This window comes from Bubalus bubalis, chromosome 24 (genome assembly GCF_019923935.1).
Source record: "Bubalus bubalis isolate 160015118507 breed Murrah chromosome 24, NDDB_SH_1, whole genome shotgun sequence".
Lineage (NCBI taxonomy): Eukaryota > Metazoa > Chordata > Mammalia > Artiodactyla > Bovidae > Bubalus > Bubalus bubalis.
In genome coordinates, this window is record NC_059180.1 from 14,926,642 (window position 1) to 14,952,817 (window position 26,176).

Consider the following 26,176-nt stretch of genomic DNA (forward strand, 5'->3'; position numbering starts at 1 on the left):
TGAAAGGATCAGTTCAGTTCAGTCACTCAGTCATGTCCGACTCTTTGCAACCCCATGGACTGCAACACACCAGGCCCCCCTGTCCATCACCAACTCCTGAAGCTTACTCAAACTCATATCCATAGAGTCAGTGATGCCATCCAACTATCTCATCCTCTGTTGCCCCCTTCTCCTCCTGCCTTCAATCTTTCTCAGCATCAGGGTCTTTTCCAGTGAGTCAGTTCTTCACATCAGGTAGCCAAAGTATTGGAGTTTCAGCTTCAGCATCAGTCCTTCCAGTGAATATTCAGGACTGATTTCCTTTAGGATGGACTGGTTGGATCTCCAGTCCAAGGGACTCTCAAGAGTCTTCTCCAACATCACAGTTCAAAAGCATCAATTCTTTGGTGCTCAGCCTTCTTTATAGTCCAATTCTCACATCCATGCGTGACTACTGGAAAGATCATAGCTTTGGCTATACAGACCTTTGTTGGTGAAGTAATGTCTCTGCTTTTTAATATGCTGTCTAGGTTGGTCATAGGTTTTCTTTCAAGCAGCAAGCATCTTTTAATTCCATGGCTGCAGTCACCATCTGCAGTGATTTTGGAGCCCCCCCCCCAAAAATAGTCTAACTGAAAGGATAACAGCCAAATATATTAAGAAATTTTAAAAGTGACTTTGTCACATACTTAATGCCACTGAATTGTGTACACTTAAAAATGGTTAAGGGGGTGAGTTTTAGGTCATGTATATTTTACTGCCATTTTTTAAGTGAAGTTGTCAACTGGAAAGAAGAATGAGGAAGTGCAGGACACTGGAAATGTGCTATATCTTCATCTGGGTGGTGCTTACTTGGGTTCACAGATGTGAAAATTCAGCACTTAAGATTTGTGTGTTTACTGAACATATATTATACTGCAAATTTTTTTGAGAAAAAATTATTTTATCCTATTGGGAGGAAGCTTTGTTTTGAAATTATATAATATGGTAGTTGGGAAATCCATAGGACACTTGCTTGTTGAAATACTGACCACCACAGTTCCAGTCATAGAAAAAGAACAAGTAAAAATTACAAACAGTAAAACAATAAGCTTGCATGATCCTTTTTGCATTTATTTTTAATTCCAAAGTCTGTGGTGTGGGAGAGGAGAATGTGAGCGGAGTGGGAGTGTGTGTATGGGTGTGAGTGGATGTGGGTGTATGGGGGCTATGGGTGGGTCTGAGTGTGGGTGTGAGTGGGTGTGGGGATGGGTGGGGATGGGTGTACAGGGGTGTGGGTGAGGGTGGGTGAATGTGTGGACCCTCCCTTTACCCTTGTTTTCCTTTCCAGGGCAAGTTCTGGTAAAGATAAAAGGGCAGAAGGAGCTAGGGCTTTTGCTGTTTACTTTAGATCTTTTAACTTATACAAGCATGTAAAGTGTTGTAATAAAAATAGAGTAAAACCAGAGCCTTCAAATCCCATTTACACAAAGAAACAACAGATGCCAATGAGAAAAAGGCTTAACTATAATCACAAAATTGTGGAAAGAGGTTCCGTGACACAGAGGGAAGAATGTGAGGAGTGCTGGGCTGTAACTAAAGAACGTGTGACTACTGAAGACCTCGAGCCCTAGAAGCCTGTATTCTGCAACAAGAGAAGCCACTGCAGTGAGAAGCCCACGCATCGCAACTAGAGAATAACCCCTGCTGGCCACAACTAGAGAAAAACCGGAAAAGCAAGGAAGATTCAGTGCAGCCATAGATAAATAAGTAGAATTATTTTTTTAAAAGGAGTATGTGAAAAATACTAGGGCCGACATAGCATCATAGTCCATACCCTAGAACGGGCAAAATTGATCCATGGTGGAAAATAATTGGAACAGTAGCTTCCTCTAGGATGGAGTGGGGTCAGAAATTGACTGGGAGGGGACAGGTGGGAACTTTCTAAAGTGATCATGATGTTCGGTACGGTAAGTGAAATTGCTCAGTTGGGTCTGACTGTTTGCAACCCCATGGACTGTAGCCTGCCAGGCTCCTCTGTCCATGGAATTTTACAGGCATGTACCTTCATAGAATTATTGGGGGTTGTTTGTTTGGTTTTTGTTTGTCTGGTCACCACACAGCTTTCAGGGTCTTAGTTCCCCAATCAGGGATTGAACCCAGGCCATGGCAGTGAAAGCACTGAGTCATAACTGCTGGACCACCAGAGAATTCCCAGGATTGTGGGTTATATTTTTCAAAATTCATCGACTGGCCAAAGATCTGTGCATTTCCTGTCTATACATTTTATTTTAAAAATAATGGTAAGCAAATATTAAATTCTAGTTAATGATATACATGGTGAGGCATTTAGGGGTGAAGTTGGACTGGTGTTGCAAATTATTTTGAAACGCATTTTAAAATGTGATGAACTGATGAACAGGTAGAAAAGAATGAATACAAGGATGGAGATGTGAAAAAGTAAATCTAATAAAATATTCATAGTAGATGTTAGCTTATAAATACATGGATGTTCACTATATACTGAATTTTTTCTTAATAAAGTGGAAATTTTTATACTGATGCCTGGGGCTCTGTCCATACATGCTTCAGTCGTGTCTGACTCTTTGCAACCCCACGGACTGTAGCCCACCAGGCTCCTCTGTCCATGGAATTCTCTAAGCAAGAATACTGGAGTGGATTGCCATTTCCTCCTCCAGGGGCTCTTCCCAAGTCGGGTCTCCTGCATTGCAGACAAATTCTTTACCATTTGAGCCAACAGGGAAGCCCCAAACCAGGACAGATGTGGGGCAAACCAGGTCTATTGGTCATCCTATGAAGACTGAGATTCAGAGGAGAAGAACGTCTACGTCCTAACACTTCCGGCTCACCATTCATTACCTCTGAGCCTTCATCTTCCCTCCTGTAAAGTGGCAGCAGTGATGTTGGCCCTGTGCACCTCCTCTAGTTGTGGTCAGAATGAATCTTTTCTGTGAAGTGTGTATTATTTTTGAAGGTTCTGAAAAGGGCTTCTGGGAGAACTGACCTGGCAGCTGAGGGAACGTTGGTTTAGAAAGGGACAGATGATCCGGCCTCACCTGGCTGTGAGAGGGGCTGATGCCCAGTTCTGAGGTTCCATGGAACAGGTAGACAGCACCCTGGTTCTCCTGCTCTCCCGGGGCCCCAATGGCCACATCCACCAGCCTGTCCCCATTCACATCCCCCAGCGCTGTCAGGGCTGCCCCAAAGCGGCCCCAGGGGTGGCCCGGCTCCCCTCGCAGGACAGCATCACACTGCCACTTAGCTCTCTGCAGAACAAAAACAGTGTCAGGTCCCACCCCAGGCGACCCTTCCATCCCACAGCCAGACCCCACCCAGCCTGGGTCTCATCACTACTCACCCCCCGGGGAAAGGGGCACAGGGACACCTGGCCCCCTCGCATCTGCTCATAAAAATGGGGGGCCCCAATGAGGACCAGGTCGGAGCTGCCATCTCTGTTGACATCCACGGAGCAGAGGGAGGCCCCAAAGTAGGAGCCAATCTGAAAGAGATAAGGCCAAGATCACATACCTCTTCCCACCTAAAACAGGGCATGGGGGTTTTCTCCCTGGGATGTAAAATCACACCTGCTGAGGAAGGCCCTTTGGAGTGGATGAGATCCTCTCCCTGTTTCATGATCAATCCTTGTTTGAATGTACTGCCAGCTGAAGAGCCTGTTATAGAGTTGATGGGCGGTGGTGAGGATTCACCCTAAACCGTGTTCCAGGGAGATGATTAAGGTAGCAAAGAAGCTGGATTTGAAAATACAGACAGGGGCTTCCCTGGTGGTCCAGTGGTTAAGAATCCACCTACCAATGCAGAGAAAGCAGGTTCCATCCTCAGCTGGGGAACCAAGGTCCCACATGCTGCGGGACAACTGAGCCTGAGTACCATAACTACTGAGTACCATAAGTACTGCACACCACAACTAGAGAGAAGCCTGCACCCGCGACAAAGAGTCCTCGAGCGGCTATGAAATATTCCACGCACTGCAACTAAGCCCCAGAGCAGCCAAAAATAAAATAAAAAATTTTTTTAATTAAAAAGAAAAAAAATATCGAGAGAAAAGCCTGGAAGACTACACGGGATATCCTTTCAATATGTTGGAAGTCTTTAGGGGGTAAATCAAAGTTGGCAGTCTGGCTAATAAGGAATCAACTGGCTTGGATGAAAAATAACTATTGTTACAGGAATTTTTTGGCATGATATTGAGAAATAATGTTTATGTTTTAAAAGAATTTTAAAATATGTTCAAAAAATATCAAGATATGTTCTCTGTAAATGGGTAGACTTCATCCATAGAAATCACCCCTTTAGTCATTCATTCATTCATTCAACAAACAAAGGGTCGCTCTTTGCTGAGTGTGAGGCTGGGTAGTAGAGACCGTGCCTTCAAGGCTTTCAGTTCAGGAGGTTGGAAGGGAGAACAGTACCAGATAAAAGGGAGATGTATATGGAAATTTCTAATTTGTGGGGCAAGTTCAAGGAAGGAAAAGTGCAGATGGCATCAAGACAGTGACTCACTACTGTCTGATTTCTGCCCCACACGCCTCTGAGGGAAGCCTCCTGATAGTCCGTTCTGTACATGTGCATGCTGCTGCTGCTAAGTCACTTCAGTCGTGTCCGACTCTGTGCAACCCCATAGACGGCAGCCCACCAGGCTTCCCCGTCCCTGGGATTCTCCAGGCAAGAACACTGGAGTGCTAAGTCGCTTCAATTGTGTCCGACTCTTTGCGACTCTATGGATTGCAGCTCGCCACGCTCCTTTCTCCATACAGAGGAGACTCTTGCCTGAATTCCCCAGGAGATCTTAATAGATTCTTGCCTGGATTTCTCAGGCAAGAATACTGGAGTGGGTTGCCAGGCCCTCCTCCAGGGGATCTTCTCCACTCAGGGATCGAACCCATGTCTCCTGTGTTTCTTGCACTGCAGGAGGATTCTTTACTGCTGAGCCATCGGGGAAGCCCCCCCACCCCGCCCCCCGCCCCCGTCTCCTCCCCCATAGTTCAATAAAGGCATTTAAGCTTCATCATAAAGTCAATAGGATTTTTTTTTGCTTTTAGGTCAAGTTTATTGGGTATAATTTCCACATAATAAAATTCAAGCTTTTTACTAGTTTCTATGAGTTTTGACAAACACATAAAGTCATGTAATTACCACGATGGTCAAGATTCAGGACAGTTTCCTCACCCCCAAAATATTCCCTTTTGCCGTAATCAACCTCTTTCCTCAGTCATCAGCCCCTGGCAACCACTGATCTGTTTTCTGTCCCTGTAGTTTTGCCTTTTCCAGAATGTTATATAAAGGGAATTACACAGTAGGTAGCTTTTCAGATCTGGCTTCTTTCAACTAGAGTAAGCATTTGGGATTCATCTATGTTGTTGCATGTATCATTAATTTGTTCTGATTTATTTCTGACAAGTATTCCATTGTGCAGATGTACCACAGTTTGTTTATCCATTCCCCAGTTGAGGGATATTCAGGTTGATTCCAATTTGGGGCATTTATAAATAAAGCCCCTGCTGCTGCTGCTGCTAAGTCACTTCAATCGTGTCCGTGCGACCCCATAGACAGCAGCCCACCAGGCTCCCCCGTCACTGGGATTCTCCAGGCAAGAACACTGGAGTGGGTTGCCATTTCCTCCTCCAATGCATGAAAGTGAAAAGTGAAAGTGAAGTCACTTAGTTGTCTCTGACCCTCAGGGACCCCATGGACTGCAGCCTTCCAGGCTCTTCCATACATGGGATTTTCCAGGCAAGAGTACTGGAGTGGGGTGCCATTGCCTTCTCCAGAATAAAGCCACTAAAAACATTTAAATACAGGTTTTCATGTGAATGTCTATTTTTATTTCTCCTGGATAAATACCTAAGAGTTATATTGAACTTTATAAGATACTGATGAACTTTTCCAAAGTAGTCATTTTTCCATTCTGACAGCAATGTGTGGGTGTTTTAGTTGCCACACATCCTTGCCAGTACTTGATATTGCAAATTTATTTCTTTTTTATGTTAATCATATTAATAGGTGTGCAATTGTATCTCACTATGGTTTTAATTTGCATTTCTGTGATGATTTAATGATATGGGACATTCTTTCATGTGCTTATTTGCCATTCATATATCTTCTTTGGTTAAGTGTCTGCTCAAATATTCTGCTTATTTTTTAATTGAATTATTTGACTTCTTGTTGAGTTTTGAGACTCCTTTATGTATTCTGGATATAAGTCTTTTGTCAGATATGTAATTTTATTTTATTTCAAATAGGTCATTTTTAAAAAGGAAGGAAAATTTGCAAATATTTTCTTCCAGTCTGTAGTTTATCTGCTCATTCTCTTAATAAACAGAGCAAAACTTTTCTTAGTTATCGTTTTTTTTAAGTTATGGGCCATGTTTCCAGTGTTATATCTAAGAATTCTTCGACTAATGCAAGGTCACAAAAATTTTCTCCTAATGTTTTCTTTCACAAGTATAATAGTTTCAGATTTTACATTTAGCTCTATAATCTATTTTGAATTAATCTTAACATGGATCAGTTGACAAGACATGTGTAGAAGGTTTTGCTTTGTTTTCTTACTATGGGTGTTCAATTGTTTCAGCACCATTGAACTCTCCATTGAATTATCTTTGTGTCTTTATTGACAAGCAATTGACTATATATGTATCAGTTTACTTGAGGCCTATTCTGTTTCTCTGATATTCCTGCCACACTGTTCTGCTTACTGCAACTTTTACAGGAAGTCTTAAAATTCAGGTAGTCTATGAATCTTCCACTAAATACCTAATAGTATTTACCTAAGATCTTTTTCAAACCTGTTTTGAATATTTACTTTCTTTGATTTTTCCATATAAATCTTAGAACCAGCTCATTAATTCTACAAATAAATTAGAATTTTGATTGGCATTGTGTTGCATCTATAGATCAATTTGAGAAGTAACATCTTATCAATATTGAGTCTTCCAATCCATGAACACAGTTTATCTTTCCATTTACTTAGGTCTTTGATTTCTCTCATCAGTGTTTTGTACATTTCAGGATAAAGATATTGTACACATTTTATTAGATTTATACCTAAGTATTTCATGGTCTGGGCTTCCCAGGTGGTGCTAATAATAAAGAACCCACCTGCCAGTGCAGGAGATTCAGGAGACACAGTTTCAATCCCTGGGTTGGGAAGATCCTGCGGAGAAGGAAATGGCAACCCACTCCAGTATTCTTGCCTGGAGAATCCCATGGACAGAGGAGCCTGGTGGGCTACAGTCCATAGGGTCGCAAAGAGTTAGACATGACTGAAGCAACTTAGCATGCACGCACGCACGCATTTCATGGTCTTTGGTGCTACTGTAAATGATACCGTTTTTTTAATTTAAATTTCCAAATATTCATTGCAGGCCTAGAAACACAGCTGATTTTTACATGTTGATCTTGTATCCTGAGAAATTACTGAAATAACTTATTAGTTACATAATTTTTTTAATAGATCTTTTGGGACTTCCCAGGCAAACAGTCACGTCATTGGTAAATAGAGACAGCTTTATTTTTTCCCTTCCATTCTGCGTGCCCTTTTTTCTTTTCTTTTCTTGCCTTGTTGCACTGCTGTGTCTTCCAGTATGATATCGAATAGGAGTGCTGAAAGTGGATATTCTTGCCTTGTTTCCAATTAGGAAAAAAATTCTCTTTTACTTTTAAGTATGATGCGAGCTGTAGGTTGTTATTGTTGTTGTTGTTTTAAATGCTCTTTCTCAGGTTAAGGAAGTTCCTTTTAATTCCTAATTTGCTGGGAACATCATGAAAGCATGTATTTTGTCAAATTCTTTTCCATATCTGTTAAGATTATTACATTTTTCTTCTCTAGTCTGTTGTTATGGTGAATTACATTGATTTTTTTTTCCAGAATGGCTCTTTTAAATTGAGATAAAATTTACATTACAAAATTCATCATTTTAAAGTATAAAATTTGGTGGGTTCTAGTATATTCACAATGTTATGTAACCATTGCCATGAATTCCAAAACATTTTCATCACCCTAGGAAGAAGCCCTATACCTGTTAAAAGTCACTCCCAATCTGCCCCGCCTCCCTCTATATCCAGGCAACCACTAATCTACTTTCTGGCTCAATGAATTTATCTACTCTGGACATTTCAGGTGAATTAAATCATACAATATGTGGTCTTTTGTGGCTGGGTTTTTAAATTTAGCATAACATTTTCAAAGTTTATCCATGTTGTAGCATGTATCAACACTTCATACTTTTTATGGCTAAATAGTATTCCACTACGTGATACACCCCATTTTGTTTATCTATTCATGAGTTGATGAACATCTAGGTTCCTTCCACATTTTAACTATTATGAATAATGCTGCTATGAACATTCATGTATAAGCTTTAGTTTGAACAACTGTTTTCATCCTGGGAAAGGGTATACACCTAGGAGCAAAATTTCTGAGTCATATTGTAAATCTAGGGGCTTCCCCAGTGGCTCGGTGGTAAAGAATCCACCTGCCAATGCAGGAGATGGGGATTCAATCCCTGTGTTGAGAGGAACCTCTGAAGGAGATGGTAACCCACTCCAGTGTTCTTGCCTGGGAAATCCCATGGACAGAGAAACCTGGCAGGCTACAGTCCATGGGGTCGCAAAAGAGTCAGGCATGACTGAGCAACTAAACAACAGCAATGATAAATCTATAGTTAACTTAAACTGCCAAACTGTGTTCCATAGCAGCTGTATTATTTTACATTCCCAGCAGCAAAGTACGAAGGTTTCAATCTCTCCACATTCTCACCAACATATGTTATTTTTCATGTTTTTTTTTTTCTTTTAAATAGCCTTTCTAGTGCTGTCTCTATTGTGGTTTTGACTTTCATTTCCCCAATGACTAGTAATGTCAAGCATCTTTTCATGTTTTTATTGGCCATTTGTATATCTTATCTGAAGAAATATCTATCTGAATCCTTTGCCCATTTTTAAATGAGGTTGTCTTTTTATTGTTGAATTGTAAAAGTTCTTTATATATTCTAAATACCAGATCTTTATCAGATATATGACTTATAAATAGTTTCTCCCATTCTTTTCATTTTCTTTACAGTGCAATTTGATGCTCAAAGGTTTTTAATTTAATGAAGTCCAGCTTACCTATTTTATATTTGCTTGTGTTTATGGTGGAATATTCAAAAACTCATTGCCAAATCTAAGGTTACAGAAATTCACCTAAGAATCCCTCTAAGAGGTTTATAGCTTTTATTCTTACATTTAGGTTTTTTTTTTCTCTTTATTTTATTTTTTTTTAATTTTATTTTATTTTTAAACTTTACATAATTGTATTAGTTTAGGTTTTTGATCCATTTTAAGTTTTTGTATATTGTAAGGTAAGGATCCAAATTTATCCATTTGCATGTGGATATCCAGTTAACCCACCATCTTTGTTGAAAATCTTTTTTTCCTTAGTGAATGAACTTGATACCTTTGTTGAAAATCAACTGGCCATAGTTATATGGGCTTATTTCTCAACTCTCAGTTCTATTCCATTGATCTATAGGTCTGTCCTTAGCTGTACCATCCTGTCTTGATTACTGTAACTTTAAAGTAAGCCTCAAATTGGAAACTGTGACTCCTCCAACTTAATTCTTCTTTTTCAAGATTATTTTGGCTACTGTGAGTCTCTTGCATTTTCATATGAACTTTAGAATCAGTTGGCCCATTTCTGCAACATTGTTGAACAAGCCCTGTGTTCCTGGGATAAACCACACTTGGTCATGATGTATTATTCTTTTTATAGATTGCTGAATTCAAGTTGCTAACACTTTCTTAAAAACAGTTTTTGCAGGGGTGATATTCAAAATATTGAATTCCTAGGACTGCTCAGGCAGCAACCACAGGCTTAGCTGAAGTGGGTCCTAGAAGTCTTCTGAATCAGGTCGTATCTGACGTCATAGTTGCTAGATTATGGCGAAGTTCAAAGAGTACAGGGTGAGGGTACCAGAGTGCATGGTGGGGGTGGGGAGAGAGAAGGGGGAGGACGTCTCAATGAAGCAGCTATTTATTGACAGATATAGAATTATTTCAATATTTTAATAACTAATATGGTTTACTTGTTAGAAAAAGTGAAAGTGTTAATCAGTCATGTCCCACTCTTTGCGACCCCAAGGATCGAACTTGGGTCTCCTGCATTACAGGCAGATTCTTTACCATCTGAACCATCAAGGAAGCTCATCCTGGTTATGGACTGGTCAAATGCCAGTTTTGTGTACAGATAGACTTGTAGAGAGCTCTGGACAGGTCAAGTGTTGGTATTTACTATTATCAGAAAAGTGAGGACACGATATTCTCAAATGCAAGTTTGTCCCAAAGTTGGTCCCACTGCTCTCTAGCTTAAAGTCCTCTGGAATCTGCTTTACAAACTTCTGCCACACCTTATATGTATGGCTGAGTCCCTTTGCTGTCCACCTGAAACTATCACAATATTGATAATCAGCTATACTCCAATACAAAATAAAAAGTTTTTTAAAAAAAAAACAAAACTCTGCCCCATTGGCACCTGGTGATGCCCATCCTGGAAGCCCTCAGTCCCCAGGGTACTTCTGTTGGTACATCTGTGCCCCACACACTCAGCACTCACCTGGCTTCCCTTGATTTCAGTGCTTTTCTGCCAAACACCTGCATTCTGTCTGAATATCACCACCAGGCCAATGTGCTGATATCGAGGTGCTCCCAGAAACAGGTTTTGCACCCGGTTCCGCGAGGTGACTTCGACAGCATAACCTGAAGATGATGAATTAAGAGGAGAAAGTGCTTTCCCTCAGAGACCCTGCCCCCACCAACAGGACTGTCCCGTGAGTAGGGGCAATGGGGCTGCCCGTGGTTGTGAGATTGGGGTAACTGAACCCGGCATTCTATTCCTCTTCATTTGCTGTTGTTGGTAGTGGTGTTATTGTTTAGTCACTAAGTCATATCCAGCTGTTTTTGACTCCATGAACTGTAGTCCACCAGGCTCCTCTGTCCATGGGATTCTCCAAGCAAGAATACTGGAGTGGGTTGCCATTTCCTTCTCCAGGGGATCTTCCCAACCCAGGGATTGGACCCGAATCTCCTGCATTGGCAGATTCTTTACCTCTAAGTCACCAGGGAAGCCCATTCCTCTTCGTTAGCATAATTAAAAATGAGGTTTTGATATTTCTGTCTTTAAACCTATCCCAAGAGCCTGTGAAAGATCCAAGGACATCTACACTGGTTGAATTATGCCATATCCTGACCCCTTCTTAAAATAACTCTGCCCTCTCTACTTACCCAAATAAGCATCATTCATGTCTGAATCTATCCTGGTTGTATTGATGAAAGTGATTTTATCCTTTGATGTATGCAGAAAGGCTCCACCAGCCCAGTCAAAGCTCCCCACAGCACCCAGCAAGGGACCATCCTGGGAAAGAAGGTAGAATAAGATTAAGAAATCTAGAGGTTCAGTGCCATCAAAATCCTAATGGCATTTTTCACAGAAATAGAACAAACAATCCTAAAATTTGTATGGAATCACAAAAGATCCCAAATAACCAAAGCATTTTGAGAAAAAGAACAAGTTAGAGGCATCACACTTTCTGGATTCAAACTATATTGCAAAGCTATAGTAATCAAAACAGTATAATATTGTCATAAAAATAGACACATAAGTCAATGGAACAGAATAGAGAGCCGTTTATATATGTATGTATATAAACCCATACATATGTTGTTCTTATGTATTGTGGGCTTCCCTGACAGCTCAGTGGTAAAGAGTCTGCCTGCAGTGCAGGAGACATGGGTTCAATCCCTGAGTTGGGAAGATCCTCTAGAGAAGGAAATGGGAATCCACTCCAGTATTCTTATATGGGAAATCTCATGGACAGAGGAGCCTGGTAGGCTAAAGTCCATGGGGTCACAAAAGAGTTGGGCATGACTTAGTGAATTTACAACAAAGGAGAGAATAATATACAGAGGGAAAAGGATAGTCTCTTCAATAAATGGTTTTGGGAAAATTAGACAGCCACATGCAAAAGAATGAACCTGGACCACTATTTTACACTATTCATAAAGATCAATTCAAAATGGATAAAAGACTTGAACATAAGGTCAGAAATCATAAAACGCCAAGAAGAAAACATAGGTAGTAATCTCCTTGACATCAGTCTTGGTGATGATTGTTTGAACTTAACACCAAAAACAAAATAAGCAGTGAGACTATATTAACTAAAAAGCTTCTGCATAGCAAAGGAAACCAACAACAAAATTAAAAGGTAACCTATAGAGCAGGAGAAAATATTTTCAAATCATATATCATATATCCATATTTGGGTTAATACCGAAATATATAAAGAACTCATACAACTCAAAAGTTTGTTTTAAAACTTGACTTTAAAATGAGCAGAAGATCTGAAAAGACATTTTTCCAAGGAAGACATACAGATGGCTAAGACGTACATGAAAAAAAATGCTCAACATCACTAATCATCAAGGAAATGCAAACCAAAATCACAATGAGCTATCACTTCACACCTGCTGGGATGGCTGTCATCACAAACAGAAGAAATACGTGTTGCTGAGGGTGTGAAGAAAAAGGAAAACTTATACACAGTTGGTGGAAAAGTAATTGGTACAGCCACTACGGAAAAGAGTAAGGAGGCTCCTCAAAATTTTTAAGTTAAAACTACTATGATCCCAGCTATCATACTTCTGGGTAAATATCCAAAAGAAATGAAAATACTAACTTGAAAAGGTATCTGGGACTTCCCTGGTGGTTCAGTGGTTAAGAATCCTCCTGCCAATGTAGGGGACACAAGTTCAATCCCTGGTCTGGAAAAGTCCCTCATACTGTAGAGCAACTAAGCCCGTGCACCGCAAGTACTGAAGCCCATGCGCCTAGAGCCCATGCTCTGCAACGAGAGAAGCCACTGCCATGAGAAGCCTGTGCGCTGCAACTAGAGAGTAGCCCCTGCTCTCAGAGTAGCCCCCGCTCACCACAAGTAGAGAAAGCCCTTGTGCAGCAATGAAGACCCAGCACAATCAAACATAAAGAAATTAGCTTTTAACTGATGCCACTGAACTTGTTTCCAAAGCAGAAACAGACTCACAGACATAGAAAACAAATTTATGATTACCAAAGAGGAAAGAGGGAGAAGGGATAAATTAGGAAATTGGGATTTACAGATACACACTACTATATATAAAACAGATGAACAACAAGGTCCTACTGTATAGCACAGGGAACTGTATTCAATATCTTATTATAGCCTATAATGGGAAAGAATATGAAAAAGAATATAAATATAAATATATATATATATATATATATATATATATGAGAGAGCGAACTGAATCACTTTGCGGTAGACCAGAAATTACTACAACACTGTAAATTAACCATACTTCAATTTTAAAAAAAGAAAAAAAGATGTACCTCCCAACAGGTACCCATCACAGAGAATAGCCCCCAAACCTTTGCACCACTTCTGCTTTGTCTCAGCCCTCAACTCCAATTAAACAAAAGGCCACTTACGGAGGTGAAGGCAGCACTGAAACCTTCCTGAGACATCTCATGCTCAAAGGAACTGGTGCTTCCTGTCTGCGTGCCTGTGAGGAAAAGAACACTCTACATTAAAGAAAGCAGAAGAACCGAGAACAGGGGCTGGAAACTCAAATGCTATAGCAACCAGACAAAAGGAGCCTCAGATGAGAGCCATACAACCCACTCCCCTTATTTTTACATTTCCTCTGTTATGCTTTTGTTTTTCATTTAAGTTACAGTTAATCTACAATATTAATGTCAGTTTCAGGTGAACAGCATAGTGATTCAGTATTTTCGTGGATTATACTCCTTTATAGGTTATTACAAGATAATAGCTATAATTTATATCTTTGTTGCTTATCTAGCCATATTGCTGTTGTTCAGTCACTAAGTTGTGTCCAAATCTTTGCACCCCCATAAATTGCACCACAATTTATGGTTTCCCTGTCCTTCACTATCTCCTGGAGTTTGCTCAAATTCATGTCCGTTGAGTCTGTGATGCCCTCCAACCATCTTATCCTCTGTCACTCCTTTCTCCTGCCCTCAATCTTCCCCAGCATCAGGGTCTTTCCAATGAGTCAGCTCTTCGCATCAGGTGGTCAAAGTATTAGAGTTTCAGCTTCAGTATCAATCCTTCAGTGAATTTTCAGAGTTGATTCCCTCTAGGATTGACTGGTGTGATCTCCTTGCTGTCTAAGGGACTCCCAAGAGTCTTCTCTAGCACCACAATTCAAAAGCATCAATTCTTTGGTGGTCAGCCTTCTTTATGATCCAACTCTCACACGATTACTAGAAAAACCATAGCTTTGACTATATGGACCGTTGTTGGCATGTGGCCCCTTTTTAATATTTATTTTTATTTATTCAGCTGCACTGGGTCTTAGATATGGATGCAGGATCCAGTTCCCTGACCAGGGATCAAACCCTGGCTCCCAAGATTGGGAACATGGAGTCTTAACCACTAGACCACCAAGGAAGGCCGCATATGCCCCTTTTAAAGGGATGGTGGCTATTTGGTTCCAACTATTTTTTGTCCAGTGGGTATACAGTGTTCAAGGTGTCTAATCTTCCAAATTTTCAAGAGAAACCATAAATTCGGACTGTATGTGAACATTCCCCCAATTTTTAAATTCTTTCCTTCAACAAACATTTATTGAACATGCTTTATGCACCAGACATTATTCTAAGCACTGGAGATACAGCAGTGAACCAAACAGACAAATGTTGGCAACACATCCAAAGTTGGGGAAAATACCATATGGGATTTGTCTCCCCCACCCTCTAATTTTGCAGCCTGTAGGCAAGACTTGCAAAATTAGATCTTTCAAAGAAATGGAGCGAGAGGCCAGAGTTGTTGAGAACTGGAGGAAGAAGAGAGTTGATGATGAGGGTCAGAATGCCAAGGGCTAGGAGGTCCTTGTTTCTAGAGGGAAATACGTGTTTGGGGGTAAGGGGCTGCCTTTGGGGCTGCTCTAGGACTACAAAACCTTAGCTTACCCTCAATCGCAAAGATCTTTTCCTGAAGCTGGTTCTGAATGGTCTTCAGAGCTTCGAAGTTATTCACCTGGAACACGTGGTCAGCAGGGGGCTTAGATGCAATAGTATCGAGCTCCTTTAGAGATTTCCTACTCCTAAAAGCATCTCCCACCTGTTACCAAAAAACAGAGGTCGAATCAGACAATTTCTGGAAGTAGCACTCTCCACCAGCAAAGAAAATTCTACAGGAAAAGAATTTGAAAATATCTGTCCAAGGAAGGAATGTACCAGAAGGCCCCCGGGACAGGGCTGCCAGGTACGGTGGAGCAGGTTGTACACTGTACATTCTGTCAAGGGGGAAATTGGGGCTGAAATTCAGCCTTTGGCCCATTTGCTGTGCCATGCCTCCTGGCATGGAACTGACCTCTCTTTAGAGGGCAGGGAGCTTTCTCCTTCATATGAAGTTGTTTCCCACTTGCCAAGCCAGGGACCCCAGATAATACATCTTTCTATGTCATACAAGATACTGTAGTAGTTTGATGACACTGATGCTCCCAGCCCTTTACCCCTTCCTGTATCCAAGCCCTTTCCTCAAAGCTTTGCTGTGCCCTCCTCCTCCTGAAAGAGTATTCTGCTCCATTCATCGTCTCTGGGCTCTGCCACTTGTATTGCTTTAGCTCTTGGATGTTATCCCATGTGATACAAACAGAAGCTTGAAAAAATGCTTGCAACATTCCTACTTGCTCTTTTTTCCCTCTGCTTTCACCGTGAGAACATGCCCAGGCTAGCCCACTGGAGGAAGAGACACATGCAACAGAAGCATCAAGTTACCCCAGCCCCAGGAGACACACATGGCAACCCTCAGACATGGAGAGAGCCCAGTCAAGATCAGCAGAGCCACCAACCAGCCTGCCGCTGACTACAGACCCGTGAGTGAGTCCAGCTGGGACCAGAAAAACTGCCCAGCCTGACTGACAGACTCACTTACAGTTTTAAGCCACTGAATGTTGGGATCATTTGTTATACAGCATCATTGTAACAGCAGTTCGCTGAGACAGGTGCATCTGTGCTAGCAGAGATTACCCTGGCCTCATTTTGACTTTATTGATGCTTCCAAGTTCAACGGAGGATGTGTTTGAGTAGAAACCCACACAAGTATCAAGTCAGAGAGCCACATTTCCTACCCCAATGACGTAGCGAATGATCTTTTTTCTATCAGCTTCAGGGATGACATCACTATACTCCAAAGGATCGAGATATTTTTCCCCATCTGTGATGACAATCATGATCTTAATGGCATGATTCCGGGCTCCACTGCTGCTGTGAAACAGTTCTCTTCTATCCAGGGTAAAGGAGAGAAAAGTCAAATTTGAGCAGACAGAGAGATGCGCCTAATACCAGGGAAGGAACATCAGCAGTTACAGATGCAACTGGACTCTGTCTAGAAGGTGCTTGGGCTCCCCTGGGACAAACCCTGAGCTGTAGATGCCCCAAGATCTGGAAGGGCAGCAGAAGAACAGGAAAGTGGAAGGAAAAGAAGCCTTCATTGCTTTTATATTCTTTGGCATAGGCTGATTTTTTAAATTGAGTATTATTCCTTCTAAATTAAAAAGTTCATAGCTTATTTATGCCTTCATCACACCTCTCCTGCTGGCTCTCCAGCTCATCTTCCTGCACTTTTGTCTCAACCCCTACCCTTGCCTCTAAACACACACACACACACACACACACATATATACAGATCAGAGGGAACTTTCCAAAACAAGATATGGGTACATCTCCCCACTGCTGAAAACGTCAATGGATCCATTGGCTTTTCAGTTGCCTTGCTAACCTGGCCTCATCTGATCTTTCTACACTCCCTCCAGCCTTGCCCTCTCTCCCCCTAACCCCTGCTTTGTTGTTGTTGCTTAGTCGCTCAGTCGTGTCCAGCTCTTTGCAACCCCATGGACTATAGCCCTCCAGGCTCCTCTGTCCAGGGATTTCCTAGGCAAGAACACTGGACTGGGTTGCCATTTCCTTCTCTAGGAGATCTTCCTGACCCAGGGATGGAACCCATGCCTCCTGCATTGGCAGGCGGGTTCTTTACCACTGAGCCACCAGAGAAGCCCTTACTCTCACCTTTACTCACAATTTGTATGTCATGAACATACCAGGCACAGTCCCTTCTCCACACCTAACTCAAACCGCCCCATCCACTGGAAATACCCTCTACCCCAGCCCTTTCTGAACAATACCCCTTTATCCTGCAAAGCTCAGCCAAAAAAAAAAAACCAAAAAAAAACTCCTCCTTTCATCCTAAGCAAAGAGGGAAGAGCTTACACTACTTTGCGGATCCCCGTGGCCGTGTGCGTCCTCCCAAACAGCTGTCTTATTGGCCTCACCAGTAATTCCGGGACAGGGTTTCTCTTGAAATCATTGAAGGTGAAGTGAGTCTGGAAGTCGTCCGAGTACTGCATCAGAGAGAACTGGGAACAGGCACCTGGTGTTAGACTGGAGCAGGCACCCCTCCTCCCACTTAGCTATCTCCCAGAAAGCTCTCCATAAATCCTGAAATACTCCAGGCTCCAAATTCCTCCAAATTCTGCCCCATCCCAGCCCTTCTGCCTCACCAGGAGGACAGTGATTGGCCATCAGCTCCCACTTCTCAGCACTAGAACTTAGCCAGAGATGACATATGGGTTTCATGTCCCACGCCAACCCCTATCAATTACTGTGCCTACTTTACAGAGGGCTGGAAGAAGGCTGAAGCTGCATCCAGTCAGAGCAAGACAGCAAATCATGAAAGAAAATGCTGATCAACTGGCAATTTGGCACCATCTGGACAGGAAGTAGGACAGGACCCGCCATAGGCAAGGCTGTTCCCTAACCTACCCATTTGCACTCACCAAGGTTTTGGACTTTTGGAATTGACTCATCACAGTTGAGACAAACCTCTTCATCCGCTCAAAGTCTATTGGGTCGATGCTACCAGAGCCGTCAATCAAAAAGGCAATGTCACTGTCTTGCTCAGGGCACCCTGGGGGAAAAGGAAAAGAAACTGTAAGCACAAGAGACTCGGGTTCATTTTTTTTTTTTTTAAATCAGCTGTCTGCTGAGCAATGAGAATGAAAGGTAGACAAGATGAAAACCATGCGCCTAGCTAAAGAAAAACATGGGACAAAGTGGCGTGGGAAACTTTAGTTCATTCTGCTCAAGGCAGGGAAAGTAGAGTTATCACAGCTACCTCATAGAAGAATAAGAAATAATTTGCAGTCTTCCCTGGTGGTCCAGTGGTTAAGAATCCGACCTCCCAGTGGGACATGGGTTCGAACCCTGGGGCAGGAAGTTTCCACATGCCGCGGGGCAAGCAAGCCCATACGCCACGACTACTAAGCCCACGTGTGCTAGAGCCCATACTCCGAAACAGAGAAGCTGCTAGAATGAGAAGCCTGAGCCCCACAACTAGAGACTAGCCCTCACTCACTGCAGCTAGGAAAAACCCCCCGACCAGCAATGAAGACCCAGCACAGCCAAAAATAAATAATTTTCTTCTGGAATATTTAAGAGTGAAAATTGAAGAGAAACACTGGAACCCAGTTTCCTCACCCTTCTGCACCAAGATTTGTAAATAATCCCCCAGACTATGAGTCCCTCAGCCCAGTCCTGCCCAGGGCCCTCCAGTCTCATACTGCTTCTCTGTACCCACCTCTGAGGGCCTCTGGGATCCTCCTGGGTTGCTGGAGTAGATTGGATCCAAACAAGAAGCAAAAGCCATTTGCATAGGTGTTCTCCTTGCAAATTTGGTGCATTGTGGGGCCACAGGCCTAGGGGGCAGGGAAACAGGGGCTGTCTCTGCTCCCTGTCCTTTCAACCCAGCCTCTCCACCCATCAAGACCCCAGGCTCAGCAGCCTTGGGCCCTCAACTCCTTCCCTCAGAACACTCCCATGACCCAAGGCAACTCACCAGCAGCCGGAAAGGGTTGGCAGCAAATGCAAGAGACAAGCCCAGGGACATGTTCACAGCCTCTGGGGGAACTGAGAGGACAGATATACACATGGTCAGCCTTGGGGGATGGAAGGGGCTCTGTAAGAGCTGCTTGGGCTTTCCTGGCGGCTCAGTGGTAAAGAGTCTGCCTGCCAATGCTGGAGACCGGGGTTTGATCCCTGGATCAGGAAGATCCCCTGGAGGACTAAATGGCAACACACTCCAGTATGCCTGCTTGGGAAATTCCATGGACAGAGGAGCCTGGCAGGCTACAGTCCATGGGGTCTCCAGAGTTGGACATGACTTAGCGACTAAACAAGAGTTGGACAGGGGTCACCTCAACCTGGGAGATTTGGAGGTCTGACAGATCCAAAGAGGTACGTAGGTCATAGAAAGGGACAAGGAGAGGGGAGCCTGAGAGTGATTGCATACAGCTCAGAGGCCGAGGAGCTGCCCCCCTGAGCCCCCCGCCACAGACCCCAGGACAAAGGCCTGACAAGTCCAGGTGTGTGCAGAGGTGGAGTCCTAGCCCTGGGCCGGGCCGGGGCAGCGATGACTCACCCTGCAGGGGGATGGCCTCACACCTGCCCGTGCTGTAGTCACACTGGTAGAGGCCGCCTGTTTGATTAGCAGCCTTTACCTCCTGGGGGGCTCCAACCACCAGCCTGGAGGGAAACAGATAAGAGGACACAATGACAACTGGGGAGGAGACCAATGATGGAAGTTCTGCCACTCAGGATAAGTGGGGAGCCACCCTCACAGGGATTCCCCACCTCTCCCCAACAGGAAGAAGACTCAGCAAAGAAAAAATGAGGAATTTATTTTTTACCCATTGTTTGTTTATTGTGAATATTCTCGTAATCCAGTCATTTGAATTTATGGTCCCAAGGGTCACTTCAGTAAGTTCAAGAATTTCTAAATTGTGAAGGTAGACAGTCTACTTTCCTAACTTGAAAGCATTTCCCTCTTCCTGTGTCAGGCAAGAATGCAATATTGCAGAGTGGAAAGGAATAGAGGCCTTGGAGTTTTACTGTCTAAAATAAAAATTTAGTCCCACCCTTACTTCCTGTGTGACCTTGAAGGACTGATTTAATTACCTTATTATTCTTCAATGTTCTCACCTCTAAAATACAGAGAACAGTAGTACCTACCTCAAAGTTATCATGATTAAATGAGTTAGTCCATGTACAGTTCCCAAACAGGAAAATGTCTGGGGACTTCCCTGGCAGCGCAGTGGTTAAAATTCTGCACTTCCACTGTAGAGGGCATGGCTTCAATTCCTGGTCAGGGAACTAAGATTCTGCCTACAATATGGCACAGCCAAAACTTTTTTTCCAATTTTTTTAAATAGGAAAATGTTTAATCTTGGAGTGAGAAGAGTCCCTCTAAGGAGGACATAATATATCCAGAAGTCATTTTTAAATGAATACAGTCAACCCCACAAGTTTTTTTGTTTTTATTTTTGATCATGCCACAAGGCATTTGAGATCCTAGTTCACCAGCCAAGGGTCAAACCCGTGTCCCCTGCCACAGAAGCTCAGGGTCCTAACCACTGGACTGCCAGGGAAGTCCCCCCAACAGTCATTTAAAATAAATTTCTGTATGTGATCTACTACCAAAAACAAAGTCAAAAAATAAATGATAAACTGGGGGACGGAGATGAACACCCAGACTATTTCCTCAGTAGTTATATCTCCCACAAATCAAGAAGGGAAAAAAAAAAAGAGAAAAATGGGCCACAGATAAGGAGGAAAAAAGGTGTTCACAGAAAAGGAAATAAATCTCTCTTAAAAGAAGAAATGCAATTTAAAACTAAATTGAGGTATCATTTCTTCCCTATTTGATTTACAAAGATCGTTAAGTTTGCTAACACTTTGGGTTGGCTAATTGGTGGGGAAGTAAGTGTTTGCACAAATTTCTGGTGTGAGTGCAACGTGTTGCCACCATCATAGAAGGTAATCTGGAAAAATCTATTAAAATTACATATGCACATGTACCCTTGGATCCAGCGATCCTAGTTTTAGGAATTTACTTCCGAAATATACTTGCTCATGTACAAAATGCCAGCATTGTTTATAGAGCAAAAGTTTGGAAACAATCCAATGTCTGCTCAGAAGAGATTTAAAGGTAACAAAAGAGTAAAGTACAGTATTTCCAAATAATAGATAATAATAAAAATAGAATATGATGTCAGCATAAAAAAGAACAAGGAAGCTCTTCATATACTTACTCAGTAAAATCAGCAAGCTCTGCTAATTTTTAAAAAAAAATTGCAGAAGACAGTTTAGAGCAGAAGCTGGCAAATTTTCTCTCGAAAAATGACATCATTTCCATAAATATTATTTTTGTAAAAGTAAATATTTTAGGCTTTGCAGGCTCTAGTGTCTGTATCCCAGCCTCCCTGTTCTGCTACTGTGCTCCAGAGCTGCCATAAATAATAAATGACTACAGATTGTCTTACTAAGTGAAGTAAGTCAGGAAAAAAAAAATACAATATCACTCATATGTGGAATCCAGTTAAGAAAAAAAAAGGTATAAAAATGAACTTACAAAACAGACACAGACTCACTGATTTCAAAAACAAACTTATGTTACCAAAGGGGAAATGTAAGCGGGAGAGATAAATTAGGAATTTACTATTAATACACATACACTGCTGTATATAAATTAGATAACCAAAACAGGGACCTATGGTATATAGTACAATGAACTCTACTCAATTTTCTGTAATAACCTATATGGGAAAAGAATCTCAAAAATAATGAATATATGTACATGTATAACCAAACCACTTTGCTGTACATCTGAAACCAGCACAACATTGCAAATCAGCTATACTCCAATAGAAAATTTAAGTATTAGAAAATAATAATCACAATAATAGTAATAGTAATAAATGGCAAGTAGGGGGTGGAGTGGCCGATTGTCAATAAAATGTTAGAAAAATGTGGTCTATGCAGTGTATAACACCTCTGAAAGAACACACAAGAAACCACTTACCAGGGACCCTGCTGGGGAGGGAACTGGGGGTTGAGAGGGAGGAAGAGGTTTTCTATCACACTCTTTCATATCTTTTGAATTTATGACTCTGATAAATTAAGAAAAAAAGCAAATCAAGGAAATTTCTATTTTTTTCAGGTATGTTGCTTTTTTTTAATTGAAGGATAATTACTTTATATTATTTTGTTGGTTTCTGCCATACATCAACATGAATCCGCCATAGGTATACATATGTCCCCTCCCTCTTTAACCTCCCTGCCACCTCTCAGCACATCCCATCACTCTAGGTGGTCACAGAGCCCCCGTCTGAGTTCCCTGAGTCACACAACAAATCCCCACTGTCTATCTTACATATGGTAATGCACATGTTTCAGCATTACTCTCTTAATCATCCCACTCTAGCCTTCCCTCGCTGTGTCCGCAAGTCCGTTCTTTATGTCTTCATCTCCTTTGCTGCCCTGCAAATAAGTTCATCAGTAACTGTCTCTCTAGATTCCATATATGTATGTGTTAATATAAGATATGTGTTCCTCTCACTTACTTCACTCTGTATAATAGGCTCTAGGTAATATTCCATTGTATACATTTACCACATCTTCTTTATCCATTCATCAGTCAATGGACATCTAGGTTGCTTCCATGTCCTAGCTAGGTATGTTAAATCTTGGAGGGAAAGCGTGTGGGCAGGGAGTGCCCCTGCAGCTCTTACCGGGATCCCTGAATCTGGACCACGCTCTGCCCGAAGCCCCTTGCGTTGTTTTGGAAGATGACTGCTTTTTCTGTGTCCAGGTTGAACCCATGACATAAGGCCAAGGCTGGAGGGAGAACAAGGGGGTTGAAGTCAGGAGGTGATATGGAAACAGTTAAGAAAGCAGCCTGGGACTTCCCTAGTGGTCCAGTGGTTAAGACTCTGTGCTTCCAATGCAGGGGCACAGGTTCCATCCCCAGTTGAAGAACTAAGATCCCACATGCCACAGAGCTTGGCCAAAGAATATTAAATTTAAAAATAAGAAAGATTAAAAAAAGAAAGCAGCCTGCTCTCTTGCCCCAAGCATATTCCTGTCAGGATTCACCTTAACCCTACATGGAGATGGGTCCCCCCCAGGTCCCAGCCTGGAGCAGAGGTCACCACACTCTTTCTATAAAGGGGTACATGCTAAGTCCCTTCAGTTGTGTCCAGTTCTTTGCAACCCCATGGACTATAGCCCACCAGGCTCCTCTGTCCATGGGATTCTCCAGGCTAGAATACTGGAGTGGGTTGCCATGTTCTTATTCAAGGGATCTTCCTGAAGCAGGGACCTTGTACTGGCAAACAAGTTCTTTACCACTAGCGCCACTTGGGAAGCCTTCTATAAAGGGCTCAATAGTAAATATTTTAGGCTTTGTGGACCAAGAGGCAAATGGAATCTAATTATGCATATATTTATATAAGAAAAGAAGGGGCTTCCCTGGTGTCTCAGACAGTAAAGAATCTGTCCACAATGTGGGAGACCCTGGTTTGATCCCTGGGTCAGGAAGATCCCCTGGAGAAGGGAATGGCAACCCACTCCAGTATTTTTGCTTGGAAAATTCCATGGACAGAGGAGCCTGGCTGGCTACAGTCCAAGGGGTCACAAAGAGCTGGACACAACTGAGCAACTACACTTTCACTTTCAAGAAAAGAAAAAATGCATTTTTCATGAAGGAAATTCAAAATAGAATAATTGAGTAAAAGTTCTTTTAATACAATTTTGCTGATGAGACAGATGGAATTTTGCAAGATTTAAAGTTAGTGTTCCTTGTCATCAGTTATAAATATTCATCTAGATCTCATGGCTCCAAACAGTCATCTGGGACCCATGTACAAAAACACATGATGAGTCCTCACATTACGCCCCAGACTACGGTTTGCTGACTCCTGGCCTTAGAACACCAATATCAGGTATAACGGAAGAAATTTTGATATCTTGAGCTATGGGAAGTCATTCTGGCTTCTGTGCATGCAAAGTCACTTGAGTCGTGTCGGACTCTTTGTGATCCCATGAACTGTAGCCCACTGGGCTCCTATGTCCATGGGATTCTCGCAAGGATACTGGAGTAGGTTGCTATGTCCTCCTCCAGGAGATCTTCCAGTAGGAGGTTCGATCCAGGAGACACAGATTTGACCCCTGGTCCAGAAAGATCCCACATGCTGCAGGGCAACTAAGCCCATGTGCTGCAACCACAGAAGCAACCACAGAAGCCTAGAGCCAGTTCTCTGCCTCAAGAGAAACCACCACAATGAGAAGCTCTCGGACCACAACTAAAGAGTAGCCCCTGCTTGCCACAACTAGAGAAAGTCTGCATGCAGCAGTGAAGACCCAGCAAAGCCAAAACTAAAAAATTTTAAAATAAAAAAACAAAGATGAAATGCCTCCTTTCCTGGGACGCCAATGCTGTTCCTGCTTTGATGGTAAGACTTCCTTCCCAGGTGCCAAGGCCATACCAGCTTTCTGTGTACCTGATGATCTGTTTGGCTTTCATGTCTTTTGAAACCTCGAAAGAATGCATCTCTGACTTGTCTGATGTGGTTTCTTCTGACAAGATATAAAACTATGCCCCAAACCCTGCTTCTCTGGAACAGTTCCTCCAAGTTCTCAGGAAGCTGTCTCCTGGGCTATAGTTCTCAGTTTGACTCAAAAAACAAACCAAAAAAAAACACTCTTTTCTTGTTTATTGATTATTTCCATCAACAGGTACATTCAGCCCCTCTCTGAGCCCCACCCTAGGTTCCCACTCCACTGATTTGCCCAACAGTACATTCCTAAAGACTCCATTAGGTAATTTCCTCCCTGTGCAACTCACAAGCATTTCTTTCCCCTCTTTGACTCACATGCCACAAAACACAGACAAGAAAGGAAAACGAACTTGAATCATTTCAGTCAGTCAGTCATTCAACAAACATTTATATCTGGGTCCTTGGAAAAGAGGAGACAAATAGGAGGTGAGGTAGAATCCAAGAAAAAAATCACTCTGAGAAGAGAAGCCAAGATCTACTGTGTACTCTTCAATATGTCTTTTCACCTCTCTACACCTCAGTCTCCTCATCCATGAAGACGGGACCAACCAAATCCAGGGCATACTCTATGAACTGAGTCATTTATCCAAGCTTCTATGGTTATCCCATTTCATTCTAGCTCTACTTCGTGAATCCCTTCACCTTCCTCCAATCCCCTTTGGCTTTCCCTAGTCTCACTCCTAAGTATTCTGGACCCTTTGTCTCCACTCACAAACTCAAAAACTCCCCTCCACCTCCCTGGAGGACCCCCGGCTCCAGGCACACCTGTTAGTAGAAGGATTCTGTGATTCATAGCTGGAGGCAGCAGGAACCGTGAGGCTGCAAGCACCACTGAGCCACTTCAAGGAAGCTACCAAAGCTAGGAAGGACAGAAAAAGAGAAGTAGGAGGCAGAAGTCTGTCAGACTCAAAGGAAGAGGGTGGAGGCTCAGTGAACACTCAGTCCCGCCTGACCTTCCTCTCCAGGCTGTGTTCACACAGCTTGGGCTGCTTCCCTACCCAGCTCCCTGGCTCAAACCATCAAGGTCAATATCCCAAAGTTATCTTTGTTTGCCCACCTGCTTCTAGAGTTGGCCAAAACATTATGAAAAACAAAGAATAGACTGAGGACCTGCCTCCCAGAACGTGTCTCCCTGAAGCACAGTTTGCAAAATGTCCCTCCTTCCCGCCCAAGGAGCTGTCTCCAGGTGTGGCCATCAATAAGGACAACTCAGGTACGGGGACATTTGGTGATATTTGAATATTATTTTGCTTTAAAAAAAAAAGTCTCAAACGCTTTTGCCCAGGAATTTTCACTTCCAAAAATTTATCTTGGGACTTTCATGCTGGTCCAGTGGCTATGACTCTGCACATCCAATGATGCAGAGGGACCAGGTTTGATCCCTGGTAAGGGGACTAGATCACACATGCCTCAACTAAGGAAATGAGTGCTGCAAGTAAGACCCGGCACAGCCAAATAAATAAATCTCTAGTTGTGTGCTACAACTAGAGAAAGCCCCTGAAGTGAAAGTTGCTCAGTTGTATCCAACTTTTTGTGACCCTATGGACTCCTATACAGTCCATGGAATTCTCCAGGCCAGAATACTAGAGTGGGTAGCCTTTTCCTTCTCCAGGGGATCTTCCCAACCCTGGGATCAAACCCAGGTCTCCCACATTGCAGGAGGATTCTTTACCAATTGAGCTATCAGGGA

General features: G+C 42.6%; 1 protein-coding gene across 1 annotated transcript in view; it reads right to left on the reverse strand.

Moving 5' to 3' along the window:
- Positions 1-25,405, reverse strand: part of LOC102396526 (integrin alpha-M) — a 37,211-nt gene extending 11,806 nt beyond the window's left edge. The window contains exons 1-14 of the mRNA XM_006070383.4: positions 25,252-25,405; positions 22,660-22,765; positions 19,512-19,615; positions 18,930-19,000; positions 18,672-18,789; positions 17,872-18,002; positions 17,306-17,451; positions 16,168-16,321; positions 15,005-15,155; positions 13,499-13,572; positions 11,260-11,389; positions 10,592-10,734; positions 3,338-3,478; positions 3,036-3,245 (exon numbers count right to left, since the gene is read on the reverse strand). Coding sequence (XP_006070445.4) covers positions 3,036-3,245; positions 3,338-3,478; positions 10,592-10,734; positions 11,260-11,389; positions 13,499-13,572; positions 15,005-15,155; positions 16,168-16,321; positions 17,306-17,451; positions 17,872-18,002; positions 18,672-18,789; positions 18,930-19,000; positions 19,512-19,615; positions 22,660-22,765; positions 25,252-25,279 — 1,707 coding nt within the window. The 5' untranslated portion in view covers positions 25,280-25,405. The remainder of the gene's footprint in view (positions 1-3,035; positions 3,246-3,337; positions 3,479-10,591; positions 10,735-11,259; positions 11,390-13,498; positions 13,573-15,004; positions 15,156-16,167; positions 16,322-17,305; positions 17,452-17,871; positions 18,003-18,671; positions 18,790-18,929; positions 19,001-19,511; positions 19,616-22,659; positions 22,766-25,251) is intronic.
- Positions 25,406-26,176: the final 771 nt, after the last annotated feature.